Here is a 19,573-nt window from a genome sequence, read left to right as displayed (position 1 = left end):
TTTAGGACTGGCCAAAATTCCAGATAAAATGGATCTTGTGCCTTTAAAGTATCTCAGCATGAGCTATCCATTGTTTCAGTTATTTTAATGCCTTTAGCTACAGTGATTGCAGAAAATGTACCGGTTCTATTTTAAATGGTTTACCATCAAATATGTCATAAATGGTTTACCATCAAATACCATATAAAAAGTACACATGCCCCCTAATTTTGGTTAACAACTTCTACTTTGAGCATTGCTTCGTAAACATGCTGCAGAATTGTGGCTTTGATGACTTCTGTATGTCTTTTCTTAGCCTTCCAGAGCAAGCCTTGTGTGGTTATGCTAGAGCAAGCACAGTCAATTCAATACAGAGTGTTCAGTTAATTAGCTGATAAGATACTGTGTATAAATACACTGTAGTGGATTATGAGGCACAGAAAAGTAAAAATTATTTTGGTTCCAGTCAAAAGTGCTGTACATAAAAAAATAAGTAGACTGTCTAATGCCCCTTTCAGACAGGGCAGACTCGGTTTTTATCAGCAGGGGATTTGTTCACTGATCACATGCTGAGCAGAGCAGAGTGGATAAATGAGAGGTCCGTGTCCACTCAGTTTATGCAGAGCTGACACAGATAGAGCACACTTTGTGGGTGGCCAGGAGTAAATGGACTCCACTTCCCATTTACACCTAACTGCCCTCCGATCTGATCTACCTAGATGGGAGGATAGATTCCCCTTCTGTTTTTTGTTAGCAGGCTGGATCAGATTGGAGGTAGGCGGATGTAAACAGACACAAGCTCTTTTACACCCGCTGGTCCATAGGGGTGAATGGAGGGTCCGATTAGGTCAGCCTGAAAAATTGACAGGTGGACCTGATCAGACCCTTCATGTGAAAAAGGCCTAAGTCCTTCCTCCAATCCAACCCACTAAAAAAAACTGAAGGGAATTTGTCCCTCTGTGTCTATGCAGATTGGATCAGTGGTCAGTCGAGTGTGAATGGACAGTGGAATCCATTTTCTCCCGGTCACCCATAGAGTACAGCAGGCTCTGTCCTTTTCCACTCTGCATAAACTGAGCAGACATTGACCTGTCATCCCCCGCTGATCCGAGAAGAGTGGTTGGATCAGCAGACAGAACACCCTCTAATATAAAAGGAGTCCATCCTATGTGAAAGGGGCCCAAGTCAGCCAAAAGCCAGGATTTGATGGTTTATTGGTGAGTGGCAGACAACCCATAAGATTCCACCAACTGTACTTTTATGTAAGTTATTTTGCAGCTTTTAATAATATTTACTAGCAAACATATGTCTGCTTTTTAATGGGGTGAAGTTTGGAAGTTGCAATGGTATGAATAACTTCTGTCTACTAATATGCAAATACTGGTGATCAGCAATATATATAGCAGTATATAGCATAGACAGGGGTGTCAAACTGGCGGCCCTCTAGTTGTTGCGAAACTACAAGTCCCATCATGCCTCTGCCTTTTGGAGTCATGCTTGTAACAGCTGGAGGGCCGCCCGTTTGACACCTGTGGCATAGAGCATAGCCTTCAAGGTGGAGCTTTGTGAAGTATGTAACAAAGTACATTGTGTACAATGGAGTAGTCTGGAGTATCTCACATACTGTACAGCACATTGTACAGAGTGGATAACCTACTATGAGCCCCAAAACAAAAAGTACCCCCTGTCACAAACCTCAATGCTCTCAGCACACCGCACTATAAATCCCAGTACACATGACAGCTGAATCTTCCATCCCAGCTATCTCAAATGCATAACTGTTGGGTTTTGCATGGCCGGAACATTAAAACAAAACCCTTTTTTTATAGAGTAGGTCTAAAAGAGATATTATCAAATCTGCCATAAGAGCTGTCTAACTATAATTGCTTTTTTATCTCTGGTGACAGCCAACTTCCACTAGATGACATCCCAGTTTTTGATTTAAAATGTTCCCTAGCATGTGTAACCATGGTAATGCCAGTTCAATAATGTTCCATAATCTCTTGTTTTTAACCAGATATCAATGAATGCGAGACCGGAGCCCATACCTGCACTGAGCAACAGAGCTGCGTCAACTTCCATGGGGGTTACCGTTGTGTAGAAAAGAATCTCTGCATAGAACCATATATTCAAGTGTCTGACAAGTAAGTCTCTTGAGAAGAGTGTTCTTTTTCTTGCTGATTGCATACGTTCTCATAGAAACAGTATGTGAAGTCACATAGCTAAAAATAGTGAGACTTACAGAATAAAACTACAATCTTAAAAGTGAAATTCCCATTTTGCAAGCCTTTTTTGCTGATTTGTTGTGTAGGCCTGTCAAGTATACTATCTGAAATCTTTTTAAGCAAGTAAAAGTTCTGCCTTTGTTACAATCGCACGATCAGCAACAGGCTCATAATAATCATGGCTCCTTGTTATCCCTGTAGATATGCAAGTTTCTCACTAGAGATTAAACACCCACAATTCATAATGCAGTGAATTTAACCACTTACCCACCAGAGGCTTTACCCCCCTCCTGACCAGGCCATTTTTTGTGATACAGCGCTGCATTACTTTAACTGACAATTGCACTGTCATGCAATGCTGTACATAAATGAAATTTATGTAATTTTTTCCCTACAAATAGAGCTTTCTTTTTGTGGTATTTGCATTTTTTTTTCGCGCTATAAACAAAAAAGACCAACAATTTTGAAAACAAAAAACAATATTTCTGACTTTTGCTATAAAACATATTCAGTAAAAAAATGTTAAAAATAAAATTTCTTCATAAATTTATGCCAAAATGTATTCTGGTACATGTCTTTGTTAAAAACAAAATCCCAATACGTGTAAATTCATTGGTTTTTGTGAAAGTTATAGCGTCTACAAACGGTGGTATATATACTGGAATTTTTTATTTTATTTTACTAGTAATGGCGGTGATCAACGACTTCTTGCGGGACTGTGGGACTGCAGCGGACATTCTGAGACTGGGTGGGAACTAACTGCCACTGACATCCCCAGTGACATTAATACAGTGATCAGTGTTAATAAAAAGCACTGACACTGTACTGACACTGGGTATGAAGGGATTAACGTGGGGCAATCAAAGGGTTAGCAGTGTGCTGTGTTGTACATAGTGTGTTGTGTGTGCTTTACTATGTAAACATGTTGCTTTGTATTGCTCTGCTGTGCAGAGCAGTACAAAGCAGCATGGTCGTGTTGACAGAGATCTGTGTTGTTTGCACACAGACCTCTCCCCTGTCAGCTCTGCCGACGATCACCGAGCCCTGGCCGAATATCGGCGCCCGGGACCCAGTGATTGACATGCCGAGGAGCCAATAGTGGCGTGGATAGGGAACACGCGCGTCCTCTACCCAGAAATGCAAATCGCATATATATATAAAGCAGTATTACAACCAAAACCAAAAATGTAATATATTGCACCTTACCAATCATTAGATTTGTCAGGCTTTTTTTCTTTTGTCAGGCTTTTTTTCTCTGGTTTCATCTGGCCAGTAACATTCCTCCTGTATTAGAGTGCCTACCTTTGGAGAGTAGCATTATCAGTCTGGGGGGAGGAGACTGTTAGACGTATGAGGGGCATTAAAGTCAAACCAGGATTTTTGTGTTTATGTGATAAAAGAACAAATTTCAAGGAGTGCAAACTGCATTTATTTTTCAACATACTCCCCTGATACATTTATACACTTATCCCAGCGTTTAACTAATGCCTGGAAATCTTTGGCATTGAAAGATTTGTCAGTACGCCTGAACCATCCTAGGACAGCCATTTCACAACAGATTATGCGTTGATCATCCAGGATCAGGCGTTCCACATGCTGAATGTTCACAGGAATGACTGCTGTGGGCTGGGAACCACCACGGCCAGGATCATCACTGGCGGACATACCGGCCATCTTTGAAATGTTTACACCATTCAAATGCCTTACTGTGGCTGAGCGTCTCATCACCATACTGTGCTCAAAGGCTTCTGCAGATATCTGTGGGTTTTACACCTTTGTTCACAAGAAACTTCATCACCACACTATTCCATGCACTCATTAACACTGTTGTCTGCCATCTTGATTAACGGTTTCTGGACTGGCCCGCAACAAGTGAGCCACCTATCAGTAATAGGACACACTTGCCACTGCCATGCTAGCATCCCTTTTTATACCTGCAAAATTAAAAGTCCCAGTTTGACTTGATTACCCCTTGTACTAGAAGATTTCATGACACTAATATACTGAAGCCAAACTCCAGCTAATACTTTATAATCAGTTACAGCAAACTGTTTCCATTTTAGGATAAAGGTTTTACATTAATAAAAACTGATCATTTTAAGCATCACTGTCTGGGTTAAATGGTTTGTCTCATCCCTGTAACTTCAAAAGAGCTTGTTCTTTTGAAAAACACCAGACTTACTGGTTGGGTCGCCAGATATAAGCAAAAGGAGGAAAGTGTGTTACTGGCCAGATATCCAGGTGAAAACAGCCTAAAAATGAAACTAATGCAGCCAACACATCTAAGAATTAATAAGATGCAATATAATAAATGTTTGCTTTTGGGTGCAGTACTGCTTTAAAGACATAGCTGAGTATACATTATTCCCTGTAGGTGGCTGTTGGTAGTTTAGCTTCAATCGCTGAACACATTTCTTGGAAAGGGAATGAGTCAACATCACTCATAAGAACATAATTCTGGGAAATCCTGCTTACAAACTATATACTGTTTATATGATTACAGGTTGGGGACTATTGATTTTTTTTTTTGGCAGTTGTAGAAAATAACAGGTTGCAGAATAAAATGTAATTGTGATGAATAATAATAATAAAAAATTACAGAATAACTAAGTAAAACTCTTTATTATTTTGTATCACTAAGTAGATTGATGATGGGATGATAGGTGGGCCAGTCCCACTGTCAGCTGATGTTGACATTGCACATCTAGTGTTGTTTGGTCAGTCCACTATGACAAATCTGCCCACTATCTTTTATATGTTCATTCTGATGCTTTACAGTCAGGTAAAATGTGATACTTAAATGACAGATATCCAGACAACACTATCACCATATGATAGGATGATTAGGAAGGTTAGTAATTTAAAACTAGTTCTTAGCTGCTCCATCACACTGCAAATACAAAAGTGGTGGTTCTCAGACATGCACATGTGAGAGAAAGGATACAGATTTGGCAGCTGGGTTGTAATATCTAAGATGTATTGGTGGTTTTAAACCTGTCATGAGACAAATATGGAGAAGGCCAGCAACAGCAGCCCTATACTTCAATCATGATAGATGTACATTTGTAGACTTTACAAGTGAAAAACATTACCAGATTTTCAATCCTACTTGCAGTATATCCAAGCAAACAGTGATTAGTGGAAAAGTTGTGTGTTCACATCAGCAAATTAGACCTAAAAAAAACATGTATTGAATCACAGCTGATAACTGGCTTGTGTATGGGCACGTTCAGATTGGCTTTAAATAATAAAACCCTATGTCATCCAAGAAAGAATCCAGGTGGTAGACCTTCTCGGGTCATACCGGGGGCGGAGCCTAACTATGGCGGCAGCGGAGAGCTCGTGGTAGGAGCTCCCGCTTGGAGCCCCTCCGACTGATCCCCTACTGAGACCCACGGAATTCCCCTGAAGCATGGAACCCTAGAACCCTGAGTCCTACCTCGGACAGGCGGGCTCATTCGGTGGAGCGGAGGAATGCTGGAGGAAGAGCCGGGGAACGGAGCTCTCTGAGAGAGGTGGAGACATTGAGTGCGGTTGCCGGGAAACAAGGAGGTGTGGCCGGGACATGTGACCGGCCGCAGTGCATCCCTGGGAGGCGAGGAAGCCGGCCGGCTGGAGGCAGAAGGGGAACGGAGAGATACCGTCCTGCAGGACGATTAGCCCCTATTGCAGCCCAGTGGGGGTGAACTGTGAAGAACTGCCTGCTCAAGAAGAAAGTAGAGGAAAGCCCTGGAGGGTCCCCCTGAGAGCAAGAATGCCGACCTGTGGGAGAAATGGAGCTAGGAGCAGTCCCATGTGAGGAGCAGGGAGGGTGAGTGACTCCGGCTGTGACCTCAAATATAAAAACTGTGCAGATATGGGAGAAATCGTATTATGTTGAAGGAAGGCAAAAAGTGAGGAAAAGGGGGGGCCCCCAGAGAATATAAAGAAGAACGCAAGGTGCAGGCAATAACACACAGAAAAAGTAACAAAAGTGCCTGGGAGCTCTATCTCTATACCAGAATTTCTTTTTTCTGCGTAAAATTCTAGTTTACGAGAGAAAAATAAAAGAAATAGAAGAAATGAAAAATAAAAGTGCAAAGTTAAACGGGCCTAAAGGGACCCAAACGGGTACAATAAAAAAGTACACATCCCAGGGAAACGTGACCCCGGAAAGGCCCCAGAGCAGAAATGACAAAGGAGAATCAGACTTAAGCATGCAAAGTAGTCCTAAACAATTAATGGATTTGGATAACGGTAGTCAACAAATATCAGAGATAGAAAAAGATCTACAAATCCCAAATAAAAAAAGAGATGACAGAAATGTTTAAAGATCTGGCGAGAACAATAAAGCAAGAATTGGTAAATATTCGGAGTGATCTGGGGCAGCTGTTATTAAGAGTGGAGGAAACGGAGCAGAAAGTTAAAAATCAGACCCAGATTATTTCCGAATTGGAAAAGAAAATACTTAATATGGAAAAAGTTCAGGAAAAATTGCTGTATAAGGTGGAAATTCAAGAGAATAGAGAAAGAAGGAGAAATATAAGGATAAGAGGGGTACCGGAAAGCCTAAAAGGAGAACTAATGGAGGAGGCGGTTTGTAAAATACTGAACTTTATAACGGGAAACTCTGATATGGAAAGGACTAACATAGAAGGGATCTTTAGAATTGGGAAACCCCAGGGGTACCAGGAGAAGGAAAGGCCGAGAGACATACTGGTCCAATTTTATGAACTGCGGCAAAGGGAAAGAATCTGGAGGAAAACCAAGGGAAAACCAGTAATAAAATATGGAGAAATGGACATCCAAATATTTGCGGACTTGTCACCAGAGACTCTCCGAAGGAGGAGAGCACTGAGGCCTTTGTTGGAGCAGATGAGGAAACAGAAGGTGCAATATAGATGGGGGTCACCAGAGTGCCTAATAGGATGGAAAAACGGAATAACAGCCCAATTAAGGTTCCCAGAGGACTTAAGAAATTTTTGCAGTAGACTGGAAATGCAGAGAATTGAAATTAATGGATGGGAAGAAGAACCCGGGGGAAATAGATTAGTGAGAGGAGAGGGGTGGAGGCTGGTGGGGGGGGGGGGGAGGAAGGGCGCGGGTTGAGGGTGGAGGAGAGAGTGGTGGGTTTTTTTTTTTTTTCTTTCTCTACCCTCTGGCCCCCACCCTATCGCCTATTACCCCCTCATACCCCTAGCTTGACTCCCTTTCATCTTCTTTTTGTCAAGAAGTATAAGTAGAAAGGGCTTCAATGGGGAGATCTGGAAGGAGGGGAGGCTGTCCATGGGAGGAGTGTAGCCCCAAGGACTATATCAAAAGTGGATGTTAGGTCCACAAATGATAGTTAGGCAAAGCGAAGGCCTAAAAAGAGGGGGGAGGGAGGGGGGGAGGGATGGCAACAATGCAGTGGGGGGGAGGGGTGGAAGGGAGGGGGTGGAATGGGAAGGTGGGGAGGGGGGGGGTAAGGAGGGAGAAAAGGTTAGTGGGATAAAAACGCTCTATAGGAATAAGAAAGAGGAAAGTAAGGAGGGAAAAGGAGATGGGAGAAAAAGAGTAAGATGGAAGAAATTCAATATATAACCTACAATGTAAAAGGGTTAAGTTGTCCAGGAAAGAGATTTAAGTTATTTAAAGAACTACAACATAGAAAATCTTCAGTGGTATTTCTGCAAGAGTTGGAGAGGCTGTGGAGAGGTGGGCACGTGGTATCATGTGTGGTGGGAGTGTTCAGAAATACAGGTGTTTTGGCGGAGGATAGTTTATTTGATAGGGAAAATCACAAAGATCAATATAGGATTAGATCCAGAAGTATGTCTCCTCCATATCTCAGAGCTCTCAGTGAAAACATATAGGAGTTCTGGGATATGGCATTATTTGACCGCAGCGAAGAGTCTGATACCTAGGTTCTGGAAGAAAAGAGAGGTGCCAACTGAGGAGGATTGGATGGCTAGAGTAAATCAGATCTCTGGGACAGAAAGATTGTATTACACGCACGAGGACAAGTTGGAGTTATATAATAAAAAATGGAAAGGCTGGGAAGAATACAGAGAAAAGGTGAAATATATGAAGTAATAATATTCCTGGAAGCTGGCTTAGAACTGAGATCTAAAAACAACAGAATAATATGGAGTTAACGAGAGCAAAAAGAATGTTGAGCGTGGGAGGGGTTGGAGGAGATGGGGGGGTGGAGGGGGGGGGGGAGGGCAAGGAAAGAAAGTCATATACAGGGATAATTTATGTAAGAAGAGAAATCATTTGGGATAATTATTTTTTTATAAAAAAAAAAAAAAAAATAATAAAAGCCTATGTGATGGCCAAATTTTAAATGACCAACCGTGCTTCAGATTTTTTAATTCATTTTTGCTTCTGTGGTTTGCCTAATATCAAACTAGTGGGTAACGCAATTACTGGGCTGAATGCATTCCTAAGTGCACAAAATATAACTAGATATTAATATTTAGAGGTGATAACGACAGGGAAGTTGCTCCAGGGAATATTTGACGGCCTTTTGGGAGATCAGGAAGGAATTTTTTCCCCCATTGGGGCGAATTGGATCATGCTTTATTGGGTTTTGTTGCCTTCCTCTGGATCAACTGTAGGTACTGTATATTATTGTGTATATAGAGGTTTCTGTGTGTTTGTGTGTTTTCTTTTAGGTTGAACTAGATCAGTGGTTCTCAAGCTGTGGAACCTTAGAACCCACATTTGTCCTTGGTCATTAAGTTGCGACCCAAAAATAATTTAATTTCCGAAACAGCATTCTACAATGTACATAATTTGACATAGAAAAACACTTTTTTAAATGTAATACTTTGTTTTTCACTGGCCATACACGTGTGGATTTTCGGCTGAGAATATTCGATGAATGGACGAATATCGTTTGAAAAATTTCCTTTGCTTTTAACTTTCGATTTTAAAATGAATGTAATTTCTGAATGATAACCACATACACTGGCCGAAAATTAATTTGATCAAGAAAAGTTTACTTCCTGCCCCTTCGAATTTTCCCATCACTGCTGTCGAAAACAAACATCGATTTGACCCCCACGCACGATTAGGAAATCAAACAAATATTCCTGAAATGAAAATTCTTGAACAATAATCTATACATGTATGGCCAGCTTTAGCTTACATAAAATAACAAAAATCCACCAATACCCCCCAACTTTAAGCAATGTACCTCACACTAATAGCCCATTAAGCTGAACAATGCCTCCTCTACCTCTCACTCTCTCAAAGGCACACTAAGTTAAGACTATTAATGTCTTCAGTAGCTTTTTAAATAAATAATATAGTTTGCGCAATATTTGTGTGAGGGTTTTCAAGTTCTCCCTTTTCTTGAACTTCTTCAGTCACCTCTTTCATGCCCTGCTTTAGCCCACCCTTTCATGCCCCTAACCCTTTCCCTTTTTATGCTCTTTCCTTACCCCATTTCATACCCTCCTTTAATACCCACCTTGACCCCCTTTTCATGTCCTCCCAAACACCATTGCTTTCCTGCTTTCTTTCACTCCTTTCAAAATGCACACTTCATCACACAGCCACAACGCAGGAAAAGTACCTAGCGGTGTCACTCCCTGGCGTACAGTGGTGCTTTTCTTCCCTCCTGCATGGCTGGCTGGAAGTAAGTGTAGTAATATGCCTCTTTCTCCCAATGCTGCCACGGAGGAAGGAGGAATGAGCGTGAGGGCTGTGGGACCACTTTGTAAGTGTACTGTGCACACCAGCTTAATAGGACCGGCTGACCGCAATAATACAAATATTAAGGCCGGCCGTAGTTGCGGTCCCAGTCATCTTAACATTTATAGTATTGTGGCTGGCAGTTTTTATTAAGCTATGTTGTCAGGGCACCAGATGTTTTATTGGGGCATTAGAGAAGGCTGGGGGGCATTTGCCCCGCAGCCCAGTCCGCCCCTGGTCACGACCCACATTTGGGTCATGATCCATTACTTGAGAAACATGGAAATAAATGAACTAGTGTCTTTTTTTCAACTTTATTAACTTTATAACTGCCCTTAACTTGTAGTGAGAAAATTATAGAGAAATAAGAGTATATAAGAACACTAGATCCCTGATAGTTTTCTACTTCAATTCCTCAAGTTCCTAATCCAGACAAACATGCAGCCTGCAAAGTCAGAGTTAAATCAGAGCTCCTAATCTGAATATTTGTTAGAGGTCAGTAGTATCAAATCTATTGGTTTACCATGACAGTCAGCATTCTCATAAGAAATTGGCAAAGTCAGCCTACATATTTGTATCATAATACATTTAAAGCAGCTGTGCCATATAGAATATGAAATCTGTGTAATATTTTTGTGTATGTACTTTTTTGTACTGCATTGTCTCACTCTGTATTGTAAGAAGGCCAAGCAGAAAAAGGAAGAGCATACAGCCAGAGCATCCTTCTCCAACACCATATACTGGCCTCTTTGTCAGACTCCTAGATCTAAACTGTAAACCCTTCCATCTTTGTTCCTTTGTGCTTCTGTACCTTGATCTATTTGACTGCAGAGCTAGAAGGAAAAATCCCAGTGACAGGTGTTGAAAAGTTTGAAAGACAACAGCTTGATGGTATAAGACATTGCTTTATCAAACTCTGCTCTGTATTGCAGCCGATGTATGTGCTCAAGCAGTAACCCCCTGTGCCGTGATGAACCTGGTTCTGTGGTATATAGGTACATGAGCATCACGTCAGACCGCAGTGTGCCCTCAGATATATTCCAGATCCAAGCCACCAGTGTCTACCCTCGGGCTTACAACACCTTCCAGATACGATCAGGAAATGAGCAGGGAGATTTTTACATCAGGGTAAGTGACGTGACAAAATTGCTGTTCTGTATGAGATGTTTACTGTGTCACTTTTCTTTTTAAAGAAATAATTTAACAATTTCCCTTAATTACATAGAGTAACCTTGCTAATTTAAATGGTATGACATTATCTGGAGGTGCCTGCATTGTGGTGGCACAGGTGTACTTTTATTCCACCCCAGGTTCCCCTTAAAGTGGTTGTAAAGCTAGAAGGTTTTTTTCTAATTTAATGCAATCTATGCATTAAAGTAAAAAACCTTCTGCGGTCTGCTCTCCACCCAGCCCCCTTATACTTACCTGAGCTTGATATCGATCCAGCAATGTGCACAAGAGCAGCAGCTCTCTCACTCCTTATTGACTGAACGGTGGGAGCCATTGGCTTCTGCTGCTGTAAATGACAGCGAATGAGCAGAAGCAAGGGCCCAGGGTTGAGCCACGTTCTGTGTGCCTATGGACACACAGAGAGGGGCTTGTAAGCGAGCAAGCATGAGTGCCACTATAGCAAGCGGTTTGGGGGGGATCCCGGAATGCCGGCGGTGGACCCTAGGATCAGGGCTATTCTGTGCAAAACCATTGCACAGAGCATGTAAGTATGATGTATGTTATTTTAAAAAAATAAAAATTGTAGGTTTACAATCACTTTAAGCCCCACCTGACATAGCAAAACAACTAGTACATAGAAATCCACAGTTCCTACCATACTCCAGTTCCAGTTTACTTCATCCCCTTTAATATGGGTGCAATGGCAACAAAGAGACTGCCACATAATGCAAAAAAAAAAATCACACCACTATTTAGGAACCGCGCCAGACCCCTATAAATGTTTCAACAGGTGTAAAGGGTAAAACATAACAGCTATCTCCCACAAAACTCCTGGCTGATATTATTGTGACTTCTGTACTAAAGTTGGACAGTGCAAAATCAGGCTCACTTCTGCATAGAAGCCAATCAGCTTCCAGGTAGTATTGCTAAACATTAATTGAACAAGCTTGAGGTTAGAAACGGATTGGTTTCTATGCAGAAGTGAGCGTGATTTTGCACTCTTCGGCTTTAGGGAATAAACCCCAAAGTGTCATGTCAGAAACAAATCTTCATATGAGCAAGGGTAAACACCAAATAACAATAGACTAAAGTAATATTCAGAAAACCAATACTGCTGCATCCCTGGATGGGAACTGAACCATTCCGGAATAGAAGGCATTTGGTTGCTAGGCAGCTAAACCATTTGTAATGGATGTGTATACTCGATCTTGCTATGTGCTTCTATTACAGATGCTGCACACGGGTGGTGTTCAGGCAGACCCAGCCAATCAGTGGTTCGGCAAACCACAATCTCTTTTTCTGGAGTGAATATACAGTACATCTATATGTGATATATGACACACTGCTATGGACAGGTAGCAGCATTGGTTTATTCAGGACACCATTATTTTGCAGATTTAGTCAGCACATTTTAGTATATATCGCTAGGGGTGTAAACATAGGATTTTTGTACTTACTGTTAAAATCATTTTTTCAGAGTCCATTGAGGGACACAGCTTGATGACAGTTTAAGCAACCTGGGTTATACTACCACCTACAGTTGAAATGGACACTAGCATCTTTGAGGCTATATTTCCTCTCACCTGCTAAGTCCAAGAGAGGACAATAGCATATGAGGGGAGCGAGCTGTGTTCCTCAACAGACTGTGAGAAAAGGATTTTACAGGGAGTACCAACATTTTCTCTATCGTTCATGGAGGGTCACATCTTGATGATAATTATGCAATCCAGGGATGTCAAAAAAGTCCAAACAGAGGGATGGGCACACCTAAACAAACACAGGCAGAGTGACAATTATCTGATCTATGAAATCAATAAGCTGAGCATCAACACCAACAGCTGCATGGTTACTACTGAAGGATTTTGACCAAAGTTTGGGAGATGAGTGCCAAGACAAACATAAGATGAAGGGCATAACCTTTCAATAAATAAATGGTACAAGAATTTGCTTCCAAATTTATGTAGCAGGGTCCTTTAAAGATAGTGGAATCCTCTGTGGGAATAGTCAAAGCTTTATTAATGCGAAATAGAGGTACAGTGGGGCAAAAAAGTATTTAGTCAGCCACCAATTGTGCAAGTTCTCCCACTTAAAAAGATGAGAGAGGCCTGTAATTGGCATCATAGGTCGACCTCAACTATGAGAGACAAAATGAGAAAAAAAATCCAGACAATCACATTGGCTAATTTGGAAAGAATTTATTTGCAAATTATGGTGGAAAATAAGTATTTGGTCAATATCAAAAGTTCATCTCAATACTTTGTTATATATCCTTTGTTGGCAATGACAGAGCTCAAACGTTTCCTGTAAGTCTTCACAAGGTTGGCACACACTGTTTCTGGTATGTTGGCCCATTCCTCCATTAAGAGCTCCTCTAGAGCAGTGATGTTTTGGGGCTGTCGCTGGGCAACACGGACTTTCAACTCCACCCAAAGGTTTCCTATGGAGTTGAGATCTGGAGACTGGCTAGGCCACTCCAGGACCTTGAAATGCTTCTTAGGAAGCCACTCCTTCATTGCCTGGGTGGTATGTTTGGGATCATTGTCATGTTGGAAGACCCAGCCATGTTTCATCTTCAATGCCCTTGCTGATGGAAGGAGGTTTGCACTCAAAATCTCACGATACATGGCCCCATTCATTCTGTCCTGTACATGGATCAGTCATCCTGGTCCCTTTGCAGAGAAACAGCCCCAAAGCATGATGTTGCCACCCCCATGCTTCATAGTAGGTATGGAGTTCTTTGGATGCAACTCCGCATTCTCTCTCCTCCAAACAGGACGAGTTGTGTTTCTACCAAACAGTTCTATTTTGGTTTCGTCTGACCATATGACATTCTCCCAATCCTCTTCTGGATCATCCAAATGCTCTCTAGCAAACTTCAGACGGGCCCAGACATGTACTGGCTTAAGTAGAGGGACACATCTGGCACTGCAGGATCTGAGTCCCTGGCGGCGCAGTGTGTTACTGATGGTAGCCTTTGTTATGTTGGTCCCAGCTCTCTGCAGGTCATTCACTAGGTCCCCCTGTGTGGTCCTGGGATTTTTGCTCACCGTTCTTGTGATTATTTTGACCCCACGGGGTGAGATCTTGCGTGGAGCCCCAGATCGAGGGAGATTATCAGTGGTCTTGTATGTCTTCCATTTTCTAATTATTGTTCCCACAGTTGATTTGTTCCTAAGTTGCTTGCCTATTTCAGATTGTCTTCCCAGCCTGGTGCAGGTCTACAATTTTGTTTCTGGTGTCCTTCGACAGCTCTTTGGTCTTCACCATAGTGGAGTTTGGAGTGTGACTGTTTGAGATTGTGGACAGGTGTCTTTTATACTGATAACAAGTTCAAACAGGTGCCATTGATACAGGTAATGAGTGCAGGACAGAGGAGCCTCTTAAAGAAGAAGGTACAGGTCTGTGAGAGCCAGAAATCTTGCTTGTTTGTAGGTGACCAAATACTTATTTTCCACCATAATTTGCAAATAAATTCTTTCCAAATCAGCCAATGTGATTGTCGGGGGTTTTTTTCTCATTTTGACTCTCATAGTTGAGGTCTATCTATGATGCCAATTACAGGCCTCTCTCATCTTTTTAAGTGGGAGAACTTGCACAATTGGTGGCTGACTAAATACTTTTTTGCCCCACTGTATATCAACTACAGAAGGAGTAAACCATATTTTGATCAAGTTGTTTGCAAAAGGATAGAGTGCCAAGAACTGCTTAGAGCAGCGGTTCTCAACCTGGGGGTCGCGATCCCTTTGGGGGTCGAACGACCATTTCCCAGGGGTCGCCTAAGACCATCGGTATACACATATTTCCGATGGTCTTAGGAACCGAGACACCGCTCCTGTCTCCGGCGATGTGTGGGCGGGATGATATGCTGCCCCTGTCACCGCCTCCTCGCCGCTGATTGGCCACCAGAACTGTAGCTCAGGAGAGGCACACAGGCGGCCAATCACCGGCGAGGAGGTGGAGCTTGGAGAGGAGGAGCCGAGCGGCAGCACGCGTAGATCAAAGAAGATCGAGGGAACTGCAGGAGCGAGTGAAGAGAGTCCAGAGAAGGAAGACAGCTGACAGGTAAGTGCAAATTTTGCTGCTGCAGCCAGGTATGCAGGCTGTAGATGGGAGAGGGAGAGAGCGAGCCCAGGCTGGAGCAGGGGTCTGCAAGGTAAGTATCATTGGTGTCAGTGGGAGACACTATTCCTCCCCCCACTGACGCCAACGATGGGGCACTATTCCTCCCCCCCACTGACGCCAACGATGGGGCACTATTCCTCCCCCCCCACTGACGCCAACGATGGGGCACTATTCCTCCCCCCCCACTGACGCCAACGATGGGGCACTATTCCTCCCCCCCCCACTGACGCCAACGATGGGGCACTATTCCTCCCCCCCCCACTGACGCCAACGATGGGGCACTATTCCTCCCCCCCCCACTGACGCCAACGATGGGGCACTATTCCTCCCCCCCCCCACTGACGCCAACGATGGGGCACTATTCCTCCCCCCCCCCACTGACGCCAACGATGGGGCACTATTCCTCCCCCCCCCCACTGACGCCAACGATGGGGCACTATTCCTCCCCCCCCCCACTGACGCCAACGATGGGGCACTATTCCTCCCCCCCCCCCACTGACGCCAACGATGGGGCACTATTCCTCCCCCCCCACTGACGCCAACGATGGGGCACTATTCCTCCCCCCCCACTGACGCCAACGATGGGGCACTATTCCTCCCCCCCCACTGACGCCAACGATGGGGCACTATTCCTCCCCCCCCACTGACGCCAACGATGGGGCACTATTCCTCCCCCCCCACTGACGCCAACGATGGGGCACTATTCCTCCCCCCCCACTGACGCCAACGATGGGGCACTATTCCTCCCCCCCCACTGACGCCAACGATGGGGCACTATTCCTCCCCCCCCACTGACGCCAACGATGGGGCACTATTCCTCCCCCCCCACTGACGCCAACGATGGGGCACTATTCCTCCCCCCCCACTGACGCCAACGATGGGGCACTATTCCTCCCCCCCCACTGACGCCAACGATGGGGCACTATTCCTCCCTCCCACTGACGCCAACAATGGGGCACTATTCCTCCCCCCCACTGACGCCAACGATGGGGCACTATTCCTCCCCCCACTGACGCCAACGATGGGGCGCTATTCCCCCCACTGACGCCAACGATGGGACGCTATTCATCCCACTGACATCAGTGATGGGGCGCTAGTCCTCCCACTGCAAAATTACAGTTATGAAGTAGCAACGAAAATAATTTTATGGTTGGGGGTCACCACAACATGAGGAACTGTAATAAGGGGTCGCGGCATTAGAAAGGTTGAGAACCACTGGCTTAGAGGCAAGGAATTGATAAATTAATTGAATAGAGGAAAATGAGGAAACACATTACTAGTGGAACGTCTGGGCCAATGAGAATTAAGTCCATGTGCAATCCTCTAATTTTAAAGTGGAATGCACAGCTTTGATTAGAAAGGAAACAGTTTTCTATTGTTTAGGTGAAACAGCTATTGACTGAAATTCGGCTCATGGGGTCTCAGCGTCTAACAACAAATAAAATCGCTGTTGGTTCCCTGACAGAATCAAATATTGGCTATCTCTGCATCAGATTCCACTGGAGAAGGAGACTGTTTTAAACCCTTGCGGCATACACTTTTTCATAACAGAACGGCTGAGAGGCAGGAAGAGGATTATGCACATAAGGATGAAATAGAGTCAGAAATTTAACTCCCTCAGAAATACAAACCAGCTGAGCTACATGAGTGTACATGGATAATGCAACCAATGTCCAGTAATTGGGGGAGCAATCACCACCTGGATGTATCTGCAGCAAAGCTATGCCCCTCAGACCAGTTTTTCACTGCTGACTGCAGGACAGTCACAGCGAGAACACCAGTATACATAATGAACTTAGAAAGTTCATTTTGTGGGCTAACTGGGGAGACTTCCAGGATTTCCACCATCTGACCTGATTCTACCAGTATCTGTTGATGGTAGAAAACAAATCTCCCAATTCAAGAAAAAAATATAGCAGAAAGAAGAGACAACCTCTTAAGAACACAAAGTGAAACCAGGCAGGTGTGATGTTGGAGGGGTGCTGGCCTTTAGTTTTCTATGTGCCTAGTGTCCATGTCTCTTGTAGATGGCAGAATAATCCTAGGATGCGTAATTATAACCAAGCTGTGTTCCTCAATGGATGGTAGAGAAACAGGGTTGTTATGCTGGTTAGGGAGGTCTGCTTTAAGAACTCTGCTAAACATTATTTGCTTCTACATTGACCATGAAACAAAAGCTTAGTGTACTTTTAGAATAAGTGTTTTCTAAAGTAGACGTTGGCAGAGACATATCATTGATCCTGCATTATAACCCTAATGTGGTATTAAACCCCAAAGGAACCATCTATTATATTGCAACTTACCAATTCTTAGATGTGATGGGTGCATTAGTTTTCTTTTTAAGGCTTTCTCTCCTGCAGATATAGCAGTTACAGGGATGAGACAAACCATTAACACTGACAGCAGTGCTGCTTATAACATATTAGCTGGAATTTGAGTTCAACTTGTCAGTGTATTTAGCACTCCCCTTTCCCAAGACTGACAGTGCTGCTGTCCAAAGGTGCTCCTGTGCTCCTTCATGCAGAGTGCAGGCACTCCAATACAGAGGGTGTGTTACTGACTAGATCACCAGGGGAAACAGAGGGGGGAAAAAAGCCTAAAAATGAAAATGAATGCAGCCACCACATCTAATAATTGGTAAGCTGCAATATATTACATTTTTATGTTTTTGGGTTTAATACTGCTTTAAGGGTCCATTTACATTAGTGAGCTCTGTTTAATGCACTTGTATTAAAGCATGTTGCATCTGAAAGGGTTGCTGAATGCACCAAAATGCATAGAAAAGGGTGCCTGTGCCATTTTATCAATGCAGCACACTACAATTTGTGGTAGTGCATTACAGTGCAGACAATTTACTTGGCGTGTAATCTGAGCTTGACCTATTTAAACAGCAGGTGTTTTTCAGCAAAGCAATCCTGTGAAGTATAGCCTAGAGCAGGGGTCTCCACATTTTTTAAAGGGCCAGTTTACAGTCCTTCAGACTTTATGGGGGCTGGATTGTGGCTAGTGGGGTTAGAAAATGTCTCGTCCCAGCATCAATGAGCATAAACAAGGTCTCAGGGTTGGTGGTCAGTAGAAGGAAAAGTAGTGCCCCATCATTGGTGTTAGTGGGAGGAATAGTATCCCATTATTGGTATCAGTGGAAGAAATAGTGCCCCATAGTTGGTGTCAGTGGGAGGAATTGTGCCTCATAACATTGGGAAGAATAGTGCCCCAAGGGCCACATAAAGGCTAGCAAAGGGCCACAGTTTGGAGACCCCTAGAGGTACACCTACTGGCAGAAAATATAAATATGAAATATTCTCATTCAATATTTTGTGTTTATGCAATTCAAATTAACATAAAAAAATGTTTTATGTGCTGAACATAAAAATGAAAAAAAACCACTCCCTTTAAAGCATAATAAACACAGTATTTTAATTTGGACGTTTGGCTCTCAGTGGTTTTATGGAAAATCTGCATTGAGACAAATATCTAGCCTGATATTGTCAACATCCTTCTGAAATGGCTAGTTGCTGGCAATATCAGCCTTATTGTTCTAGATCAGTGTCCCAGCAATCATTTAAGTTATTGGATCAGCATGACAACCATGCATCTGGGATTTTGAGAAGCGAATAATAGTAGGCTACATATGTCTCTCAGTACAGGTTTCCTTTAAAGGATTAATTTAACTTCACTTTTATATAATTATCCTTTAAGTTACCACTCTAGCCAACTCTCCCTACAACAGTCAGGAAAGTTTGCAGTGGTGGCTGTATGGCTCCCATTAGGCTGCATAGTGTAATTCTGGCAGAAGTGTGGACAGGCGAGTATAAAGCTGATCAAAAGAATGTTTCAACTCATCTATGGGCAGAATTAAAACTCTGTGGAAATTCTGAGTAGGTCAGGTAAAGAATAACTAAAGCAAAGTATAGGTATCCATTAAAACCATACAGTATACAGTGTCTTGAAAAAGTATTCATACCCCTTGACATTTTCCACATTTTGTCATGTTACAACCAAAAATGTATTTTATTGGGATTTTATGTGATAGACCAACACAAAGTGGCACATAATTGTGAAGTGGAAGGAAAATGCTAAACGGTTTTCAACATTTTTTACAAATAAATATCTGAAAAGTGTGGCATGCATTTGTATTCAGCCCCCTTTACTCTCAATACCCTAACTAAAATCTAGTGGAACCAATTGCCTGCAGAAGTCACCTAATTAGTAAATGGAGTCCACATGTGTGTCATTTAATCTCAGTATAAATACAGCTGTTCTTTGAAGCCCTCAGAGGTTTGTCATAGAACATTAGTGAACAAACAGCATCATGAAGGCCAAGGAACACACCAGACAGTTCAGGTATAAAGTTGTGGAGAAGTTTAAAGCAGGGTTAGGTTATAAAAAAAATATCCCAAGCTTTGAACATCTCA

At 43.0% G+C, this 19,573-nt stretch overlaps 2 protein-coding genes across 4 annotated transcripts in view; one reads left to right on the top strand and one right to left on the bottom strand.

The window, feature by feature from the left end:
- The window catches only part of MUS81 (MUS81 structure-specific endonuclease subunit), a 307,431-nt gene that overhangs the window by 15,750 nt on the left and 272,108 nt on the right, over nucleotides 1-19,573 (bottom strand). The window lies entirely within an intron of this gene.
- Nucleotides 1-19,573, top strand: part of EFEMP2 (EGF-like fibulin extracellular matrix protein 2) — a 69,385-nt gene that overhangs the window by 46,756 nt on the left and 3,056 nt on the right. For both annotated transcript variants that reach the window (XM_089658094.1, XM_089658093.1), the window contains exons 9-10: nucleotides 1,997-2,123; nucleotides 10,799-10,994. In XM_089658094.1, coding sequence (XP_089514220.1) covers nucleotides 1,997-2,123; nucleotides 10,799-10,994 — 323 coding nt within the window. The remainder of the gene's footprint in view (nucleotides 1-1,996; nucleotides 2,124-10,798; nucleotides 10,995-19,573) is intronic.

Source organism: Staurois parvus, unplaced genomic scaffold (genome assembly GCF_062004578.1).
Source record: "Staurois parvus isolate SC_StPar_1 unplaced genomic scaffold, SC_StPar_1.0 ptg001051l, whole genome shotgun sequence".
Taxonomy (NCBI): Eukaryota; Metazoa; Chordata; class Amphibia; order Anura; family Ranidae; genus Staurois; species Staurois parvus.
The sequence above is the reverse complement of the archived record's forward strand: the minus strand, read 5'-3'. Positions and strand labels throughout refer to the sequence as shown.